Source organism: Lepidochelys kempii, chromosome 1, assembly GCF_965140265.1.
Source record: "Lepidochelys kempii isolate rLepKem1 chromosome 1, rLepKem1.hap2, whole genome shotgun sequence".
NCBI lineage: Eukaryota > Metazoa > Chordata > Testudines > Cheloniidae > Lepidochelys > Lepidochelys kempii.
In genome coordinates, this window is record NC_133256.1 from 323,482,595 (window position 1) to 323,500,944 (window position 18,350).

At 40.6% G+C, this 18,350-nt stretch overlaps 2 protein-coding genes across 6 annotated transcripts in view; one reads left to right on the forward strand and one right to left on the reverse strand.

The window, feature by feature from the left end:
• Positions 1-266: 266 nt before the first annotated feature.
• DUS4L (dihydrouridine synthase 4 like) lies at positions 267-14,951 on the reverse strand. Of its 3 annotated transcripts, none has more exons than XM_073328450.1 (7): positions 14,889-14,951; positions 13,979-14,114; positions 13,564-13,685; positions 9,989-10,106; positions 8,225-8,347; positions 6,804-7,030; positions 267-4,278 (listed from the first exon to the last, which is right to left on the reverse strand). In XM_073328450.1, exons 2-7 carry the CDS (start codon positions 14,086-14,088, stop codon positions 4,031-4,033), a joined length of 948 nt encoding a protein of 315 aa, XP_073184551.1. In that variant the 5' UTR covers positions 14,089-14,114; positions 14,889-14,951; the 3' UTR covers positions 267-4,030. The 3 variants fall into 3 exon arrangements, with proteins under 3 accessions (XP_073184551.1, XP_073184553.1, XP_073184552.1); XM_073328452.1 differs by lacking the exon at positions 14,889-14,951 and adding an exon at positions 14,239-14,799; XM_073328451.1 differs by lacking the exon at positions 14,889-14,951 and having other exon boundaries at positions 13,979-14,799.
• A 27-nt stretch (positions 14,952-14,978) lies between these two features.
• Positions 14,979-18,350, forward strand: part of COG5 (component of oligomeric golgi complex 5) — a 307,456-nt gene continuing 304,084 nt past the window's right edge. For all 3 annotated transcript variants that reach the window (XM_073328456.1, XM_073328457.1, XM_073328458.1), the window contains exons 1-2: positions 14,979-15,134; positions 16,510-16,649. In XM_073328456.1, the coding sequence (XP_073184557.1) occupies positions 14,996-15,134; positions 16,510-16,649 (279 nt within the window). In that variant the 5' untranslated portion in view covers positions 14,979-14,995. The remainder of the gene's footprint in view (positions 15,135-16,509; positions 16,650-18,350) is intronic.

Below are 18,350 nucleotides of genomic sequence, written 5' to 3' on the forward strand. Positions count from 1 at the left end.
AGTAATGGCTGCTATGACTCAGCAAGGCATGCAAGGGCATGTGACCAGACCACATGACACTGAACTCCATTTTGGTACCTGTATTTTTCCATAAACTGGGCTGGAAATTTAGCTTAGAATAAAGGGTTTCCGCCGTATGGAAAAACTGTATAAGGTGGGGAATGACATAATGATTTGGCCTCACTCCCCACACATGAGAACACCTGGAAACCCTGAGGAACAAAGACTGAACTGGGAGAAATGCTGGTCCCAAGCTAAAGAGATTTCTAGCTTGTGTATGGAAGCTTGGTGAACTGCTTGTATCATCAGTAAGGGTGAGAAATTGCTAATCCAAATCCTATCTATTTAGCATATCAGGTTTAAGTTGCGTTTTGTTTATTTGCTAAGTAATCTGCTTTGATCTGTTTGCTATCACTTAAAATCTATCTTTCTGTAGTTAATACATTTGTTTTGTTTTATCTTAATCAATGTGTTTTTAAGTGAAGTATTTGGGAAAATCTCATCTCAGTTAAGAAGGGCTGGTGTGTATATTCCTCCCCACATCGAGGGAGCGGCGAACTGAGTAATAAATTCATACTGGTCAGGTTTTTGACCAGAGCAGGATAGTACAGGATCCTGAATGCTATGGACAGAAAAACTCAAAATTGTAAACGGTCTTTATTTCAATAAATAAACCTAGATAATGCTGTTGTAATGTCTCAACTGTGGCACATACTTCATTAAAACTAAACAATGACTCTCATCTTTTCTGCTGTCATATTTAAAAATTCTCATGTAAAAAACATTTGTTCCAAAATAAAACGCAGGGTTGGGGGAATCAGAACACCACCCCAGAACAGTTTATGAAGGATTTAATACAAAAGTTAATCAGGTCTAATCACTTACAAAATGATTACATATATGATTCAGACAATTAGAAAATATTTTTATATTTAACTATACTGATACTTCCAGAGGTATGAGAGTCAACAAACTCCTAATTCCTTATAATTTATCACTTATTGGCATGAATTACTTTATAAACATACCCCATATGAAACATGATTTTTGTTCAAAATCTTTATTATACTGGACTCAAATGGCAGGTGTAGAATGTTACTACCTTGTTCTAATTTTCACTACATTTTGCTTATGGAAAACACAGTGCATAGTGACAATCATGCTTTGCGTGAACAATTTATAAAAGACAAGATCGTGAAAACCTGGCTGAGAGAACCAGGTTTAAAAGTTTTCTAACTTTTTTTTTTTTTTTTGGTGATTCAGAAGAAAGACTGCTTCTTACCCACACTCATTTTATCCAATTTTGTGTGACAGGGTGCTGGGCACAAACTGCTGAGCCTGTCCTCTGTCATGCCAGCTCCAATTATGCAAGGTAGATTAGAGCTCGTTAGAGAAACCTGTGCCTAATTGGCAAAGGGGAACAGCTGCCAGCCTAATTAGCCTGCGGCTGCATAAAAGCCTCAGAGGAAAGAAGCCAAGGAGGCAGAGAAAAATGGGGAAGCTAGAGAGTGGAAGAAGAGTAGGAGTGCCTCTCTCTTGGTTATAGAAACTGACAAGTCCTTAAGGCTGAAACCCCCAAGCTGTGTATGGTGAGAAGGTGGTGGGATTACATGCTGTAAATAAACTGCACCAGTGATTGCTAAACCACAAAGTCTCTGAGGGTTTTTTTTGGCGTGAGGCAGGAGCAAAGGGGGCCCTGCTATGCTCTGTTACATACTGTCATGTCATTATTATACACTGTACAGGAGGGGTGGCCAACCTGTACCTGAGACGGAGCCAGATTTTGCCAATGTACATTGCAAAAGAGCCATAGTATTATGTCAGGAGCCCCTATTGGCTCCAGTGCCCTGCCTGCCAGCCGCCCTGCCGATCAGCATCTCTCCTCCTTCCCTGTGCCTGATGCAGGAGGCTCTGGGGGGTGAGGAGAAGAGCAAGAGCTTGGGGAAGGGACAGGGCCTTGGGGGAAGGGGTGAAGTGGGGGCAGGGCCTGTGCCAGAGGCAGGGGTTGAACAGTGAGCATTGGAAAGTTGGCACCTGTAGCTCCAGCCCTGGAGTCGGTGTCTATGCAAGGAGCCGCAGATTAACCTCTGAAGAGCCGCATGAGACTCTGGAGCCACAGGTTAGCCACCCCTGCTGTACAGGAACATCTACTGTTAGCAGTGTTGTAGCCTTGTTGGTCCCATGATCTTAGAGAAATGAGGTGGATGAAATAATATATTGGACCAACTTCTGTTGGTGAGAGAGACAAGCTTTTGAACTTACACAGAGTTCTTCAGGTCATCTGTCCAGCAAATGAAAATATCAGTATCCTTGGTTTTGTGGTGCATTTGTCCAGAAATTCTTCCTTAAGAAGAATGAAAAGACTGATGTACTGGAGAGCCATCCCAGTACTCATGGCTGTTCCCCCTGATTTGGATAAATTATTTGTTGGTAAATGTAAGATTGTTATGGGTGAGGATTAAATGGTTGAGTTTGGTGATGTCTGGGGTGGGTGAACGCTTTCCACAAAATAATCACTTCATAACTGACCTCTCTATCCTCATCCTCAAAGGAAACCTGCACAACACTTTCAAAAGACAAGCTTGGGAACTCAAATTCATAACCGCTAGACACCAAAAATCATGGACTTAAAGACACTGGATCTATGGCTCATTATAAAAATCTGCAACCTACTAATGCCTCCTTTATTCTATGACTGTAGAGGTGATACTACCCACTTCACCGTGAATGGTCTCTTGAAAGATGTTAAGCCCTTACCTCTTCCACCTTCTAGTTAGCTGTAACACTCTGAGGAGTTGGTCTTGGTGAAGACACTCCTAAGCCAATGGGAGAGCTCTGTAGTTAGTTACCACCTCTTAGGAAGGTGGATTATATCAATGGGAGAAGCTCTCCCATTGACATAGCGTAGTCTACACAGTGGGTTAGGGAATTGGATTTTTCACACCTGAGCAACGTAGTTGTATTGAGATAGGTCTGAAGTGGCCTGAGTACCTTTCCCAGTCTTGAAGAAGAGCTCTGTGTAAGCTCAAACTCTTACCTCTCACTAACAGAAGTTGGTCCAATAAAAGATATCACCTCACCCACTTGATTTTAGGAACATATACTGTACATAGTGCATGCTGAACAAATCTTTTTAAGATCTGTGCCCTAAGTCTGCAAGTTACTTAAACATGTGTTTAACCTGAAGCATAGACATAGCCCTATTTTGAAGTGAAGGGGACAGTACAAGCACATGCTTAATTTCAAGTACTGATTCAAGGTCTGACGCGAGAGCTGAGTTACCAAAACAATTTCATTCTGGATTTATAGTATTCCTTAACATTAAAGAGACACATCTTCCATTTGAAAATCAATTAAGGAGTGGAAACTAAAATTTCTTAATTTTCTTCCACTTGGCTAAGAAAATCTGGAACTCTACTGAGTTCAATGCCAGTTTAAGGGATTTCAGGCCTTCAGAGCAGCAAATGGGAAACCTAAAGAGGGGCAGCTGTGTGAAGCCTTTCTCTTCTGTGATTTAGGGGCCCATATAATTAAAACCAAATATAAATACTGAATTTTCACTTTAGATAAATACTTGCTGGGCGTCTCAATTGAGCTTTTCTCAATTAAGTGAACAATTCTATGTAATTCTGTTTAATACACTTTGAGCCTGTTCCTGTGGCTCTTCTAGTCACGTGAGTAAGGGTAGCAGCATTGGGGATGATCTTTGAAAGCACTTTGGTACTGCATATGTAATTTATTTTCTAATAAGACACTTTGCTTACAGCATCACAATCTTATGTATGGTAATGCATTGCCATATATAAAAAAGCTATTTTCAAGTCATGAATATTTCCTGAGTGGAAAATAATGTTAATATAAAATGATCACTTCAGAAATGTCCAGTAATGTTACACTGCATGAGATCTTTCATGCACTGTGATTTTGAATAATAAATATAAGCATGGGGAAACCTATCACTATAACAATGTACCCGCAGCTCTAAAATATAAAATGCAATATTCACATGATTAAAATACTTTAAAAGCTGTTACACCCCATAGTGGTCATTAAGGTAGTCCAGAACCGCTGAGGTGCTTGATAAAACATTAAAAACCTTTTTTTCCTGTTTTGAAGTTATCCGTTCCATCATGTACATTAAATGATGATGAAAGCACGTAAAAGGAGTCCCATGTTCAAGAGCAATGTCAACCCAGTCCTGGATGCACTTCAAAGGTGTCTCTTCATATCCTGCAAACATGGCTGGATTGGCTAAGAGTCCCCTAGCAACCATTACACCTTCAAATGGAAAATTTGAGAAGTGTTAATATACAATTTAACTTTTAACTTTTTTATGTTTACCTGAGGGTTTTGTATAGCACCCATCACCACAGTATCTAATACTTGTGAATAGCTAACTACAGATCAGTAGAAGCTGAAAAGCCAATATGACAGTTGCACCCTGGGAAACTCTGTTTAACAGTCCAAATCCAAGATTACCTGTGATATTTAAAGGTCCAGTCTACCCAGCTTAATAGCACTTCATGATAGAGAATTTGAAAGAAAACACAGCATATACAGAATGGGAACTTTTCTTTCCCAGTTCTTTGAACAACCACAACCAGTCCTCCAGTAATATTTTCTTTTTATTAGTTAAAACATAGAATGATCCTGTTTTTTTGAGCAAAATTTATTACTGATTGACACACAGTGAGGAAACAAATTCATCTCTTGTGTAACTCAAATGACTTAAAGAACACTTGCACTAGCTGGTGAGGCCTCAGCTGGAATAGGGCATCCAGTTGTATTGTGGGAATAGGGCATCCCACGCTGTAGGAAAGCTGTGGACAAACTGAAGAGTCCAGAGAATAACAAAAATGATATAAGATTTAGGAAACCTGGCCTATGAGGAAAGGAGAAAAAAACTGGGCATGTTTAGTCTTGAGAAAAGTGGACTGAGAGGGGAACCTGATGATAAGACTGCAAATTTGTTAAGGGCAAGTTATAAAGAGGACAGGGATCAATTGTTTTCTGTATCCAAAGAAGTAGTAGTAATGGGCTTAATCCACAGTAAGGGAGATTTAGGTGAAACTTTCTAACTATAAGAGCAATTAAGCACAGGAATAAGCTTCAAAGGAGGTTGTAGAATCCCCATCATTGGAGGTTTATAAGAACAGATGGTCTATGTTTACTTGGTCCTGCCTCAGGGCTAGCGGCTGGACTTGATGACTTCTTGAGGTCCCTTCTAGCCCTACATTTCTGTGACACAGACAGACTGACTGGGGAGTACAAGGAAACAATAATGCTGAAACTGACTAGCCAGATACTTGACAAAATCCAGGACAGAAAGTACTCCTCCTTCTTCCCTTTATTTGCCACAGTAACAGATCCATCTCCCACCTGCAAGGGCCAAAATGGCTGCCACTGAGGCACCCCTTGTACCAGTGGTGGGCACCCTGCGGTGGGCCGTGAGACAGTTTGTTTACATTGACTGTCCACCTGCAGCTCTCAGCGGCCGCGGTTCACCGTTCCCAGCCAATGGGAGCTGCAGGAAGCAGCATGGGCTGGAATGGCGAACCGTGGCCACTGGGAGCTGCGGGCAGCCGTGCCTGCGGACAGTCAGTGTAAATAAAAAGAAAAGGAGTACTTGTGGCACCTTAGAGACTAATCAATTTATTTGAGCATAAGCTTTCGTGAGCTACAGCTCACTTCATCGGATGCATTCAGTGGAAAATACAGTGAGGAGATTTATATACACACACAACATGAAAAAATGGATGTTATCATTCACACTGTAAGGAGAGTGATCACTTAAGATGAGCTATTACCAGCAGGAGAGCGGGGGGCGCCGGGGAAAGAAAACCTTTTGTAGTGATAATCAAGGTGGGATCATCTTAAGTGATCACTTAAGTGGAGTATGATTGGTTAAATAATTGTTTTACTATATGGTAGGATTAGTTAGTAATATTTTAGTAAAATGATTGGTTAAGGTACATTTTAGCAGGACTCAAGTTTTACTATATAAACCGTGGTCCAAAAGGAATTTCTTTGGGAACCAACTCCAGGACACAGGCCCAAGATCAGAACTGACAGACCTCAACACTCTGCCAATGACACTGAGCAGAAACTGGAGTCCCCCAGATGACCTGATCCTGACTGGCCATCAAGAAAAGTTCATCTCTCTTATTGGGAGTGGTGAGCACTGTATGTGTCGCATGTGCATTCTGTTTTGGTGATTGTTAATAAATAGAGGTTAAGCAGGATATTACTGTGTAAGGCTCTTTCACTGGTAAAAGACCCTGTAAACCCTCGAACGATTAAGCCCTGAGTCCACAGGGAATGGGTGTTTATGTTGAGCCCGGAGAAGTAGAGCCCAGAGCCCACAGAGGGGTAAAGTTAGGTGCCTTTTGCCTAGAGCCCTAGGAACTGGGAAAGGATGGGGGTGCCTAAATTAACTGGGTTACGCCTGAGTCTTAGGAACAGGATAAGGGTGTGTGCCCTAGAGTGTAAGGTTACGCCTGAGCCCTAGGAATGGGGTAAGGGTGGGTGCCTAAATTAAGAAGGTTACACCTTGAGACCATGGAAGGGTAAAGGTGGGTGCCCCTAGAGTGCGTAACAGAGAATTTTGTGTGGGTAACAGCTTTTAAGTGTGTCTGCTCATGAATCCTTAAGATGTTGGAACCAATGAACTTCATATCTCAGTTCATTCCTTGAAGAGTGCAAAACGCTCAAATATAAATTCAACTTACAGACAAATTGTGTATTTTAAAAAGTATGTTTCCCAAGTTTACTGAAATAATACCCAAAGTATGCTGAGTTCTTACCATCTGTCCCCGTCATATGATGAATATTCTCTGCATCTTTTAAAGTTTTAACGTCTCCATTAGCTACAATAGGTATAGACGTATTTTGTTTAATTATTTTAATTGCATCATAATGTACTGGCTGATGTCGTTCTTCTATATTTCTACCATGAACTGTAATCCAGGAAACTCCAGCTGCTTCAGCTTTTCGACAGAGATCTACAGTTCTCTTTAGATCATCATGGATTCTAAAATTCCAAGGAATGTAATAATTATCCTCACCATCAGTTATCTCAACTGCATGAAATCCCATCATAAAGCAAAGTAAACAAGAATTGAAGAAAGAACGTTATTGTTGGAAGATGAACAGATCTTTTATCATATAACACATTATTTTAATAAATTAATATCCCTTGATTTAGTACTGACGTCAATCATGTCACTCAAATTGAAAGGGTGTCCAAACTTTATAATAATTGCCAGAAACCCATGAGGCTCTTAAAAATATATAATTTTGCGTAATTTTGTACCAAAAATGAAATAACTCACATTTATATAGCACCTTTTTTTCTGAAAAATCTCAATCAACTTTAGATCTTTATTAACAGAAACTGCTGATATTCCTGTGTAGGTTTTGGATGACTTCCTCCACACTGAAATGCAACATGGCGACACATCACAATATTTTAGAAGTCAGTGAAGTGAAGGATATCTTTTTCCAACTGAAACTGGAGTGGGAATTTAGGTAGGCAGAGTGACACAAATTGAAATTTGATAAGGAATGTAATCAAATCTTTAAGCAATCACGATTTGTCAGGATCTATTTTTAATGCCTCATCTAAAAGACAGCTTCTCCACCTGGACTATGCCATTAATACCATACTAGATCTAGTTCTAAACTGGTAGAAGGAAAAAATATCACTAACTTACCAGCATCATTTCCTGTTCCCCCTATGTTCCTTTGAGAACTCCCATCCAAGTGGTAACTTGACCCAAGCTTGCTTAGCTTGGTTCAGAGCACTAGGTGATATGGTTGCATAAACAATAGAAAACTATTCAACTAGGCTGTGATCATTTTACCTTTCATGAATTCTGAGTTTTTAAAAAATGTATGACTTTTATGTTGCTTTGGATATCAGTGTGTTCTTGCAAACCAAAGCACACTTGAGGACATGTAGCACCAGAGAAACACTGATTGCAATTTTGTAGGATTACATGTCTCCAAATGTATTTTGGATGAGAAAGAAAACAGATTCTGACCAGCTGGGGTTGTTAAAGACCTCAGGGTTGACCTACCAAAAAGCTGAGTGCAAATCTCCACAGACCATGCTTATGGCACTTTTTCTGTAAAGGTAATATTAACCCAAAACATTGCCTGTTTTGTCTGATTAAATAATAAACATGCTTTATTGTCTTGAGGCATAGTAGTGGTCTAAACTTACCTTATCTTAATAGATACTGAAAATCTGGGGTTCTCGACTTGATTTCGTACATGTCTCACCATATCTTGAACCAGCTCTGGTTTATTTATTAAACAAGCACCATAACCTTCCGCCATTGCCCATCTTTAAGTTAAAGAGAACAACGTTTGCACTGTATATTTGCAATAAAAGGTCAGTTTCAACCTAATGCACTATTTCAGTTTCCTTTTTGACACATTTGGTGAATTATTTTGTCAACAGGGAAGAAGGCAGAGATAGCACTGGCTATGGGTGAAAGATGTTCTTATGGTTAAGGCTCACGTCTTGGGAGATGTAGCTTCAATTCCTGGTTCTATCACAGATTTCCTATGTGACTTTGGACAAGTTACTTAGTCTCTCTCCAATCCAGTTTCTAATCAGCTAAATTATAACATATTTACCCATCCCCTTGCCCCCAAAAGGGCATCATAAGGAAAAATAAATTAACATTTTTGAGGCACTCAGATACAATGTGATGTGGGCCAATAAACAGCTAGATTTCATCTTCTATATAGAGTCATGGGATGTTTTCAAAGAGAAATTACTTTTATGAGGACTGTTGGAAAAAGGCCCTTATTTGTATGGCCCTCTTAATCTAACTGTGAAAACTGTACCCGTGAGAATGGCAGGATGTACCGTTTTCTCTAACCTAATTGCAGCTATTTATTAGTATTTAAATAATTTGTCTTTATAAGCAGATTTTCAAATTAAAAAACCCCAAAACCCTAAGCCAAAAACACAGATTTTCCTATGGTTTTGAAATTGGAAGCTTGGTCTCTTGGGTGGACTGTGCAAAGTAAATATAACCATACAGCTCTGATCACACAAAAACTCTCAATTTGATATTTCAAAGCAGCTGGGTTAAAAGATAGAGAGAAACTAATACATTTCTATGTGTAAAATTATTAGGAGATAATTGTTATTTCAAGTCATGAGAATCTAATTAGACCACTTGAGTAATTAAATATTTGCACTTATTATAAGTTACCTATGGTTGTGCTTCCCTACATTTTCTAGTTGACGTTTTCAGTTTGTAAAATGTGTTTTGACTAAAAACACCTCCAATATTACTTAATAGGTCTAACCTGAACCACTTAATAAATATTTTCAATTGTGTATGAATATTTTCAGTCTGACTGGGTCACGACATACAAGAACAAAATCTGGAAGATTTTAAGTGAGGAGCAGATCACTGATCTCACTGACAAACATTTAGCACCTAATCAAAGATGCAAGTAGTTCTTGAACATTAAACAATCACGACTTAATACAGAAGGAAGAGTTATTTCAAAGGATATTCTTTACTTGTAGAAGTCTGTCAGGCATCAGGACTTACACCAACATTTTGAGAATAGCCACAAAGTTTCCCTCAATATACTTCCCAAGTCACTTGCAATGAAGCTTTCATTCCCTGTCTGGTAAGTCAGTGTGCAGCATTTTTGATGCCACTGTTAATGCCTCTTCAACAATTGTCCACCAAAGGTTGCCAATTCCCTATTAAGTCAACACTCAACATCATAGACTCAAAGAATGGCACCTTGATAATATGCCTGGACTCTACTGTCTCACCAATGCAGAAGGTCTCCTGAGACTGCTTTCTGAATGCTTTCTCAGGAAGACAAATCAGAATTTCTACATTTAAGAACTACCATCAATCTATCACTATTTCTTTTGGATTTGGAAAACTAGGAAGTGATTTTTCATTGTCCCTAATTGTTTCATTCTTCCAACTTCTTAAAGTTTTACCTCTGAGGACAGCCACAATTTAGGTCTATTCCATCTGCAAAAGGACAGATGATACGGGCAGCATCAGATAAAACCTGTGCTTCATTAGCAGCAAACTGAACAATCAGTGGGCGATCACCTAGTCAAAGAGAGAGCTCTTTTAGAATATACCATAACAAGAACAATGCATACTACATATGAAACTCACCCTTACTAATTCTTTAAGTAAGTCAACATAATCAGGTCTTTAATGTAATCAGTATAACAACAGAAGATTTAAAAAAAATGGTAAACAAAGAATTCTAAACTTATGAATGTTTTGTTATTCCTGGATAAAGTCAATCTCTTGTATATCTTCCTTTCCTGCTATTTCTAATAGCAGTACTGTTTCAATGTGTGTTGCCACAAGAAAATAATTTTTAGAAGAAACATTTATTTCTAAAAAAGAATTCCACTCTTTTTACAAAATAAAAATAGTCTCCAATGACAGAAAGAGAGAAGTATTTTTTTCTAAAAAACACAGACTTCATTTCTTATATTGCCTTATTCGGAAGTTCTGACACACAAAATATAAGGAAACGTTAGAAACTGAACAGAATATGGTTCTTATAATGGTGACATATTAATAACCAATTAAGAAGTAAAGAAATTCAGGGTTAAGTTTTAAATATATTTTTAAAGAAAGAAAATTAGAAGGTTATAGTTCATAAAACCTAAAATGTCAGCAAGTCTAGAAATAATAAAGCACCAGTTCTAGCACCAACCTTAATTACACAACTTTATCCATATCTGATTTTTTTAAACACATTCCACAGAGCACTGCAAGACCAAAGAAAACTCTAAATATGGGATTATAAACTGCAAACCTAATCCTCTAATTAATGGCTGGAGACCAAACTCTCCACGGCCTTCATGGTAGAAGCCACAGACCATATCTCACAAATGGGTATTCCTGGAGAAATTCTGCACTACTGTATGTGCATAATTAATGAGCCATGCATAGTTTTAATTTTTTGCACAGAAAAGAGCTTCTGCCAAAATGTTGCTGAAGTTCCACCTTTTGCCCACCAGAGGACACTGTGATGCAAGAATAGTGGCAGCTCCCAGCAGAAAATAACTTCTGCAGTTCTGCCCTTTGCCCACAAGATGGCGCTGTGGGCATAGACCACAGTAACAGTTCCCAGCCAGCGGGGGAAGAAAAAGGGTTGCTGGGGGCTGCAGGGCGGTGTCAGACAGGGGCTCATAAGGGTTAGTGGAGGAGGACAGACTGGGGCAGAGGCTGAATGGGAATGGAGGCACAGGGCCACATGGTGATGGGGGAGGGGGTGCAGAGCTACATAGGGAGAGGTGAGTGGCTGGGTGGGGGCACAGAGACACAGTGGGAGGGGGTGCAGGAACACATGGGGATGGGGCAGATGTGCCTGACTGAATGGGAGAGGCTAGGGGACAGCCAGGGTCTGCATGGGGGAAGCTCCCTAACAATTCCTCCCCACCCCCTAAAAAAAATGTTCCATACGTTTCCCACCCACACACAACAACCCTCCAAGTTCACACCCAGGCTCCGTTCCAGCAATCCTTCCTTCTCCCTCAGCTCCTCCATTATCCTTGACTCCCCCAAGCCTTTGCACTGCTTCTGAGGGGTGCAGGAAATATGGTTCTGTATTGTAGTTTAAATGAATTATTATTCAGAGTTCTGTATTAATATGCTTAGTAAATGATTTATTTGTCAAGAACGTTTTCTGAATCTTTTTTGTTGTCTGCATTGTTACAGACATACTTGCTGACAGGTATTTTGAAATAAATGACCAAAAATAATTGAAACTGGTGTGATTATATTGTGTTATTCTGACAAATAAAATATGCAGAATTTTAAAATATTGTGCGCAGAATTTGTAATTTTTTGGTGCACAATTTCCCCAGGAGTAAGATGAAGCAATCTTTGGGGCAGATCCTCAGCTTGTGTAAATTGTCATTGACTTCAATGGAACTGTAATAATCTACACCAGCTGAGTTCTGCTCCTTGATTTTAGAAAGGCATCAGAGGACATCTGAAACATCCAAAAAAGTTGGCAGGTTCAGATAACCAGAAGAATCAGTCATGTAAAGCTAGGTGCTGAAGCTCCCAAAGAGTTTTTAAAACCACAAAAAAACGAAGCCTTGAATAAAAGGTCCTGTGGAACTTCTAAGTTCTGTAGGACCAGAACTACAAAAATCTTTGCCATTGTACTTATAAGCCCAGAAATACTAAGGACAGGTCTACACTACGGCAGGGATTGACGCTCTGAGACTGATCCACTGGTGGTCGATTTAGCGGGTCTAGTAAAGACCCGCTAAATCGACTGCAGATCGCTCTCCAGTTGATCCCTATACTCTACCCCTGATGAGAAGAGTAAGGTAAGTCAATGGGAGATTTTCTCCTGTCGACCCCCTGTGGTGTTGACCCCACGGTAACTCAACCTAAGGTACGTCGACTCCAGCTACGTTATTCACGTAGCTGGAGTTGCGTAACATAGGTCGACTTACCACAGTAGTGTAGACATAGTCTCAGGTCTGATTCTCTTTATGTCTGCAAGACTTAGTACCTCAGCAGCAGTGCAGCTAAAGGCTGCTCTACACTGGGCACTTACATCAGCATAGCTACTTCTCTAGGGGTGTCAAAAATCCATCCATCTGAGAGATGTAGCTATTTTGAACTGTAGACACTGCCAGGTCTACAGAAGAATTCTTCTGTCTATCTAACTACCGCCTCTCAAGGAGGGGGATTACCTATGCCGATGGAAGAACCCCTCCTATCGGCGTAGGTAGTGTCTACATTGATGTGCTACAGTGGTGCAATTGCAGTACTGCAGCTGTGAAACTGTAGCATTTCAAGTATTGACAAGCCCGGTGAACCCTGGGGGGATATAATCAACCTTCAGTTAACAACCAGAAAACAGAAATGCCACCAAGTTGAGTGTTAGACCTTGCTTCGCTTGGTCAACTAGATTAATAGAATTTAAGGCCAGAAGGGACTGTCATGATCATCTAGTCTGATCTCCTGCATATTGCAGGTCATAGCACCTCACCCGTCCGCTCTGTAATAGACCCCTAACCTTTGCTTGAGGTACTAAAGTGCTCAAATCATGACGTTAAGACTTCAAGTTACAGAGAATCTACCAAAAAGAAAAGGAGTACTTGTGCTACCTTAGAGACTAACCAATTTATTTGAGCATAAGCTTTCGTGAGCTACAGCTCACTTCATCGGATGCATACTGTGGAAAATACAAAAGATGTTTTTATACACACAGACCATGAAAAAATGGGTGGGATGGGGGGAGAGAAAACCTTTTGTAGTGATAAACACCCATTTTTTCATGGTCTGTGTGTATAAAAACATCTTCTGTATTTTCCACAGTATGCATCTGATAAAGTGAGCTGTAGGTCACGAAAGCTTATGCTCAAATAAATTGGTTAGTCTCTAAGGTGCCACAAGTACTCCTTTTCTTTTTGCGAATACAGACTAACACGGCTGTTACTCTGAAACCAGAGAATCTACCTTCTAAGATCAATTATTGCATAAAATCCCCTGAAAAAGCAAGAACATATACAATAAATACCTTTGCTTGTTGTGAATTCACTGTCTCTAGCTTTCACAGATCTGACAAAATCAGCAGCAATTATCATTGGTGTATAACACAAATCACAGTTGTATTTCCTGACCAAAGTTCTGAAAGCCAACCTGTGAGCATATGGACATTTGAATTGAAACAAACAAACTAACAAACTCAAAACATACATTGTTTTCCTAAATAAACTATTTTAAAATTAAATTATTTAAGTGCGTTTAGCCATACAGCACCTAATATAGTGGGGTGTCTAGGTATTACCACAGTATAAACAGATAATCATGCATATTTTGAAGCGTGTTTTCCAAACTGTTAAAAAAAGTAACCAAACTTATTTTTATACTTAACATACATTTACATGGAGAATCCATTGAAAGTGTATAGCTAAACATGATGTGTTACTTACTTTGAATATCGGACCATAGGGGCACATATTTTTACAAAGTGCCGGGAATGAAACAAATCTACTGGATCCTTTTGTTGACATTGTGTGGTTTCTATGGCGTCACTAATCATTTATGAGTTTCAATACTATTTAAAATCTGGAAAAAGAAAACACTTTTTTAAAACAGAAACCTTACTACTTATTCCCAGTTCTCATAACATACAGCAATGGATAACTGTTCAAAGTTAGTTAACAAAAAGGTTAATAGAATTTACACTAACTTCACAAGGAAGATGGGGGTGGTGGTTCCACTGCTGTGATCTGGGGCTATGTTCTGGTGAGAATTTAGTGTCCTGCTATCCTCAGTTTGTAGGAAGCAGTTTATGGATTACATTATGTCTGTTTTAAGTATATCCTTAGCATGTGTCTTATATTTAACATACTGCAACAGAAAGCAATATATTTTTTTACATTTGTGCAACGCATGACTAATAGAAATGGGTAGTTAACTTTCAATTAACTGAATCTCCTAGAAACACAATAGAGAATATGCTCAGATACTTGAAAAAATTAGTTTATGCCACGGAGTTTGAGAAAGGGCGAGAGAGATTATCCAGGGGGTTTACCAATTTAGGTCTAATTGCTGTTGTGAAAATCCAATGGCCATGAATACCACAGAAGAGGTATACAAGAGATCTTCAGTGACAGAAGGAAGAGACTGGGACTGGGGGGAGAGACAGAAAAAAAGGGAAGAAGACAGTGAGGAGGGAAAAGGTAGACCAATAAGAGGACGGGGCTGCATGGCGCAGGGAACGATGCAGAGACAGCTATACCAGCCCTCCTCTCCCCACCCGCCTGCCCCCATCCCGGCCCAGCTCCCATCCCGCCTTGTGCCCGCCCCCGCCCCTCCTAGCATCCATCTCTACTTCACCCGCGGCGGGAGGCAGGCAGACCAGGCCAGCCCAGAACGACCTTTCCCCTCTGACCCTTCACCCTCCCCAGCCTCGCCCCTGCCAACGGACTCCACGGAGGCGCGGGATGCTGGCGTTGCCGCTAGCCGGTCGCTTATGGGTGACGTCAGGGTCTCCGGGAGCTGCCAGCATGGAAGAGGCGGTGGCGGCGGGAGGCGGCGGCGCCGCTGCCCTGGGACTGGCTCTCGGGGAGCTGCTGGGGGACGGTGAGGAGGGGCTGGCGCGGGGTCCGTGCGGGGAGCAGGCGGTGCGGGGTAATAGTGAAACTGGGGGCTGCGGGGACACGAATGGGGGGGAGCTGGGGGACCTCGGCAGCAGAGGGTCTGAGGTGAAGCGAGGGCCCCGGGCAGCCGGGCTCTGCTGGGGGCACACGGGGCTTTGGGCAGCAGAGGGGCCCTGCGGGGGACTGGCACTAGGCTAGCGGTGCGGACTGTGTTGCTGTGCCAGCCGGACTAGGGACCCGAGGCTCGGAGGCGGAAGAGCTGGAGGCTGCGGAGGAGTTTGCTCTGGGGGCAGGGTATCCCTCTCACACCTGCCTCTGCGTGCGTGGCTGTCTTGCTGCTCCTGCAGGTCTCCAGGCACCAAGCTCACGGTCTGTCCTGCTGGCTGGAAAGAGGGGGTAACTGCTCTTGCTGGGAGTTTTTCTAGTCCCTGTGCTTCAGGTTTATCGTGGCATCAAATGAAGTTATTAGGAATTGTGGTGTTGCTGGTGGCCCTTTCCAGCAGCATCCCTTGTGTGTATATTGTGGGGGGCACAAGGGGGCTCCTTCTTACTGCATGTCCTGTTAGTCCCTGTATGCAAGGCTTGCTAGCTCAGGAATTCCAGGTTCCTAGTCTGTCCTCTGATTACATTTTCCTCTCTCTAAGAGGGGAGATCCCTGTATTTAAATGGTGCTGATGTTACTGTCCTCTTGTTATGTGGATTGATTGCATGTTGGAATTGCCGTCTTCTCTTTAAAAAGCAAAATCTCATTATGAGAGTTGTCTGTATACCTTCTCTTCAATTTGTATCGTAATGGCTAGAATAAACTAAAAGAGCTAGGAGATGTAATAAATAATTGTAACCATTGTTAATGTTTAGAGTCTCTGGTTTAGTTCTGACGTGGATCACAAATGAAATTCTTTCGGTGGTTTTAATTTTAGTTCCATAGAAATTAATCCATTTACAAGACTGTGATATGATTTGATGGAGTCAGTTGCAATTGTCAGTTTTCTGATTGAGATTCGTGGTAGTTTTACTCTGGGTAAAACTTCATCTTATTTAGCTTACAAAATTCTGAAGAGGAAATGGGAAGTATAGTTTTAGTGTAATGCATTCCTGAAAAGCTGGCTTTATCCAGTTTTGGATTTAGGCAACAGGACATGGGCAATAAAAATGATGTGGTCAAGCATATCTCCTTTAAATTAGCTATTTTTACTAAAGGTTGCTCCTTAAATCAATGTCCAGTTATATTGTAGAAACCAGATCACACCTGCTAATAACATGGGGTATAGGTCTAGTGTACCCGCAGTTCTTTACATCCTCAAATATATGTATCTTTTGTGGTATGAAAAATAAACAGCTTAAAATATATTTTTCAGAATGTTACGCTGATTTTTTAAGAGAAGACTTCGATGTAAAGACTTATACTTCTCAATCTATTCATCAAGCTGTGATAGCTGAACAGTTAGCAAAACTTGCTCAAGGAATCAGTCAACTGGATAAAGAGCTACATTTACAAGTAAGTGCCAGATATGTCATTTGTTTCTGGGCAATCATGTACAAACATAGTTTAAAAGTTCAGTATTTCAGTCTTGCATGCTCCTAAAGTTACCCTACATTCTCAGCAACTAGCGACTAAGGGTATGCCTACACAGTTCACAGCAGTGAGCCTCCCAGCCCAGGTCCACAGTCTTGGGCTTGCACTAGTGCTCTAAAAATAGCTGTGTAGGCAGCACTTGAAGTTGCCTCCCTAGTTTTCAGAGTCCGAGCTGCAATTTCAAAGCACTGTCTAGAGCTGTTTTTAGAGCACTAGCATGAGCCTGAGTCTGTTAACCTGGGCTAGGAGGCTCTTCCACGGGCTACCTGGTCATACCTACTGTGTGTCTTTCAAGATTGTTAACCACAGTGCTTGTTTGATGCACTTCCTCCTCTCTTCTGCTTTCTGACATTTTCATCGGGAACTGGTTTTTAAAAAATTACCTGTTACAAACATAAGACAAATCTAAATTTATATTATTGAGTGATAGTGATTATTTGGTACTTTCAGAAAGATTCTGAGCTTCTTGAAGGGGGAACATGTGTAAAATAGCTACACAGAGAGACTGTGTACTAATGGATGATATGAAATATTCAATAATGGTTGCAGTTAGTAAATAATGTAATACATTTATAATTTTAGCTTTCTATTTAAGCGGTGTAGTTCTTTGTTTGCATAACCAGTGCCATTCCCAACACTCATGCATCTATATCTAAGGCCCTACTAAAATCATGGTCTGTTTTGGTCAATTTCACAGTCAGAGGATTTTTAAAATAGTCAGTTTCACGGTTTCAGATGTTTACATCTGAAATTTCACAGTGTTGTAACTGTTGGGGTCCCTGCCCAAAGAGAGGTTGCGGGGGGGTTGCAGGATTGCCACTCTTACACTGCCTTAAGAGCTGGGTAGCGCCCTTGGCTGGATGTCGCCAGTCCTGCCCCTCTTCTACAATTGCCAGATATCGAGGGGAAGGAGAGATCAGGCATCACAGTTTGTGATGCATTTTTCATGGCCATGAATTTGGTAGGGCCCTATGTATATCTATCAGGTGTAGAATACACCCGTAAATCTGGGATTTTTCTCATAGGAATTGCATTTTCTTACTATTAGTGTTTGTTAGCAGAAGTAATAGAACAGCAAAACACTTTCTCAGAGCTGCATGAAAGATCTCCCTTCTTGTGTGGAACATCCTTTGACACCAATAGAAGAACATTCATATAAGGAGAGCAGAATAGCAGAGTTTCAGATCTATTGTGCATATCTAAGAGGATGATTGTCCTAAAGATAGAATTAACTGGAAATACTTTACAGGGTGTGGTGGCACTGTGGGCTAGTTAGAAGCTTTTCTCTTCTAGAGACTTGTGTAAACGTTTTGTTCATGTCCCAGCTGTATAAGAAACTTGAATTTTTCTCAATTTATCCCTTATAAATGTTTTTCCACATCACATATTTAACTAAATTTTCTAAACCCAGGATGCCAGTTGAGTCAAAATATGAGAAGGAGGCAAGGACTAAGGTTAATTACTGGATGGTGGGTAAACTCCTCATCTGCTGTAATCTGCCTGGCTAGACCAGGTGCTGAACATTAATTCAGAAAAAAATAATTGAATAAATAAAAAGTTTGTATTAATAAAATAAAATGTTTGTATTCTTAAAGCATAAAATGTATCAGTTTGGTGCTGACT

Coding starts and splice junctions, on each gene's coding strand:
- DUS4L (XM_073328450.1), bottom strand. CDS start 14,088: ATGATTAGTGACGCCATAGAAACCACACAATGTCAACAAAAGGATCCA. Junction 10,107..13,563: donor TGAATTCACAACAAGCAAAG/GTATTTATTGTA, acceptor CTCTTTGACTAG/GTGATCGCCCACTGATTGTT. Junction 4,279..6,803: donor TCATATGACGGGGACAGATG/GTAAGAACTCAG, acceptor TTCCATTTGAAG/GTGTAATGGTTGCTAGGGGA.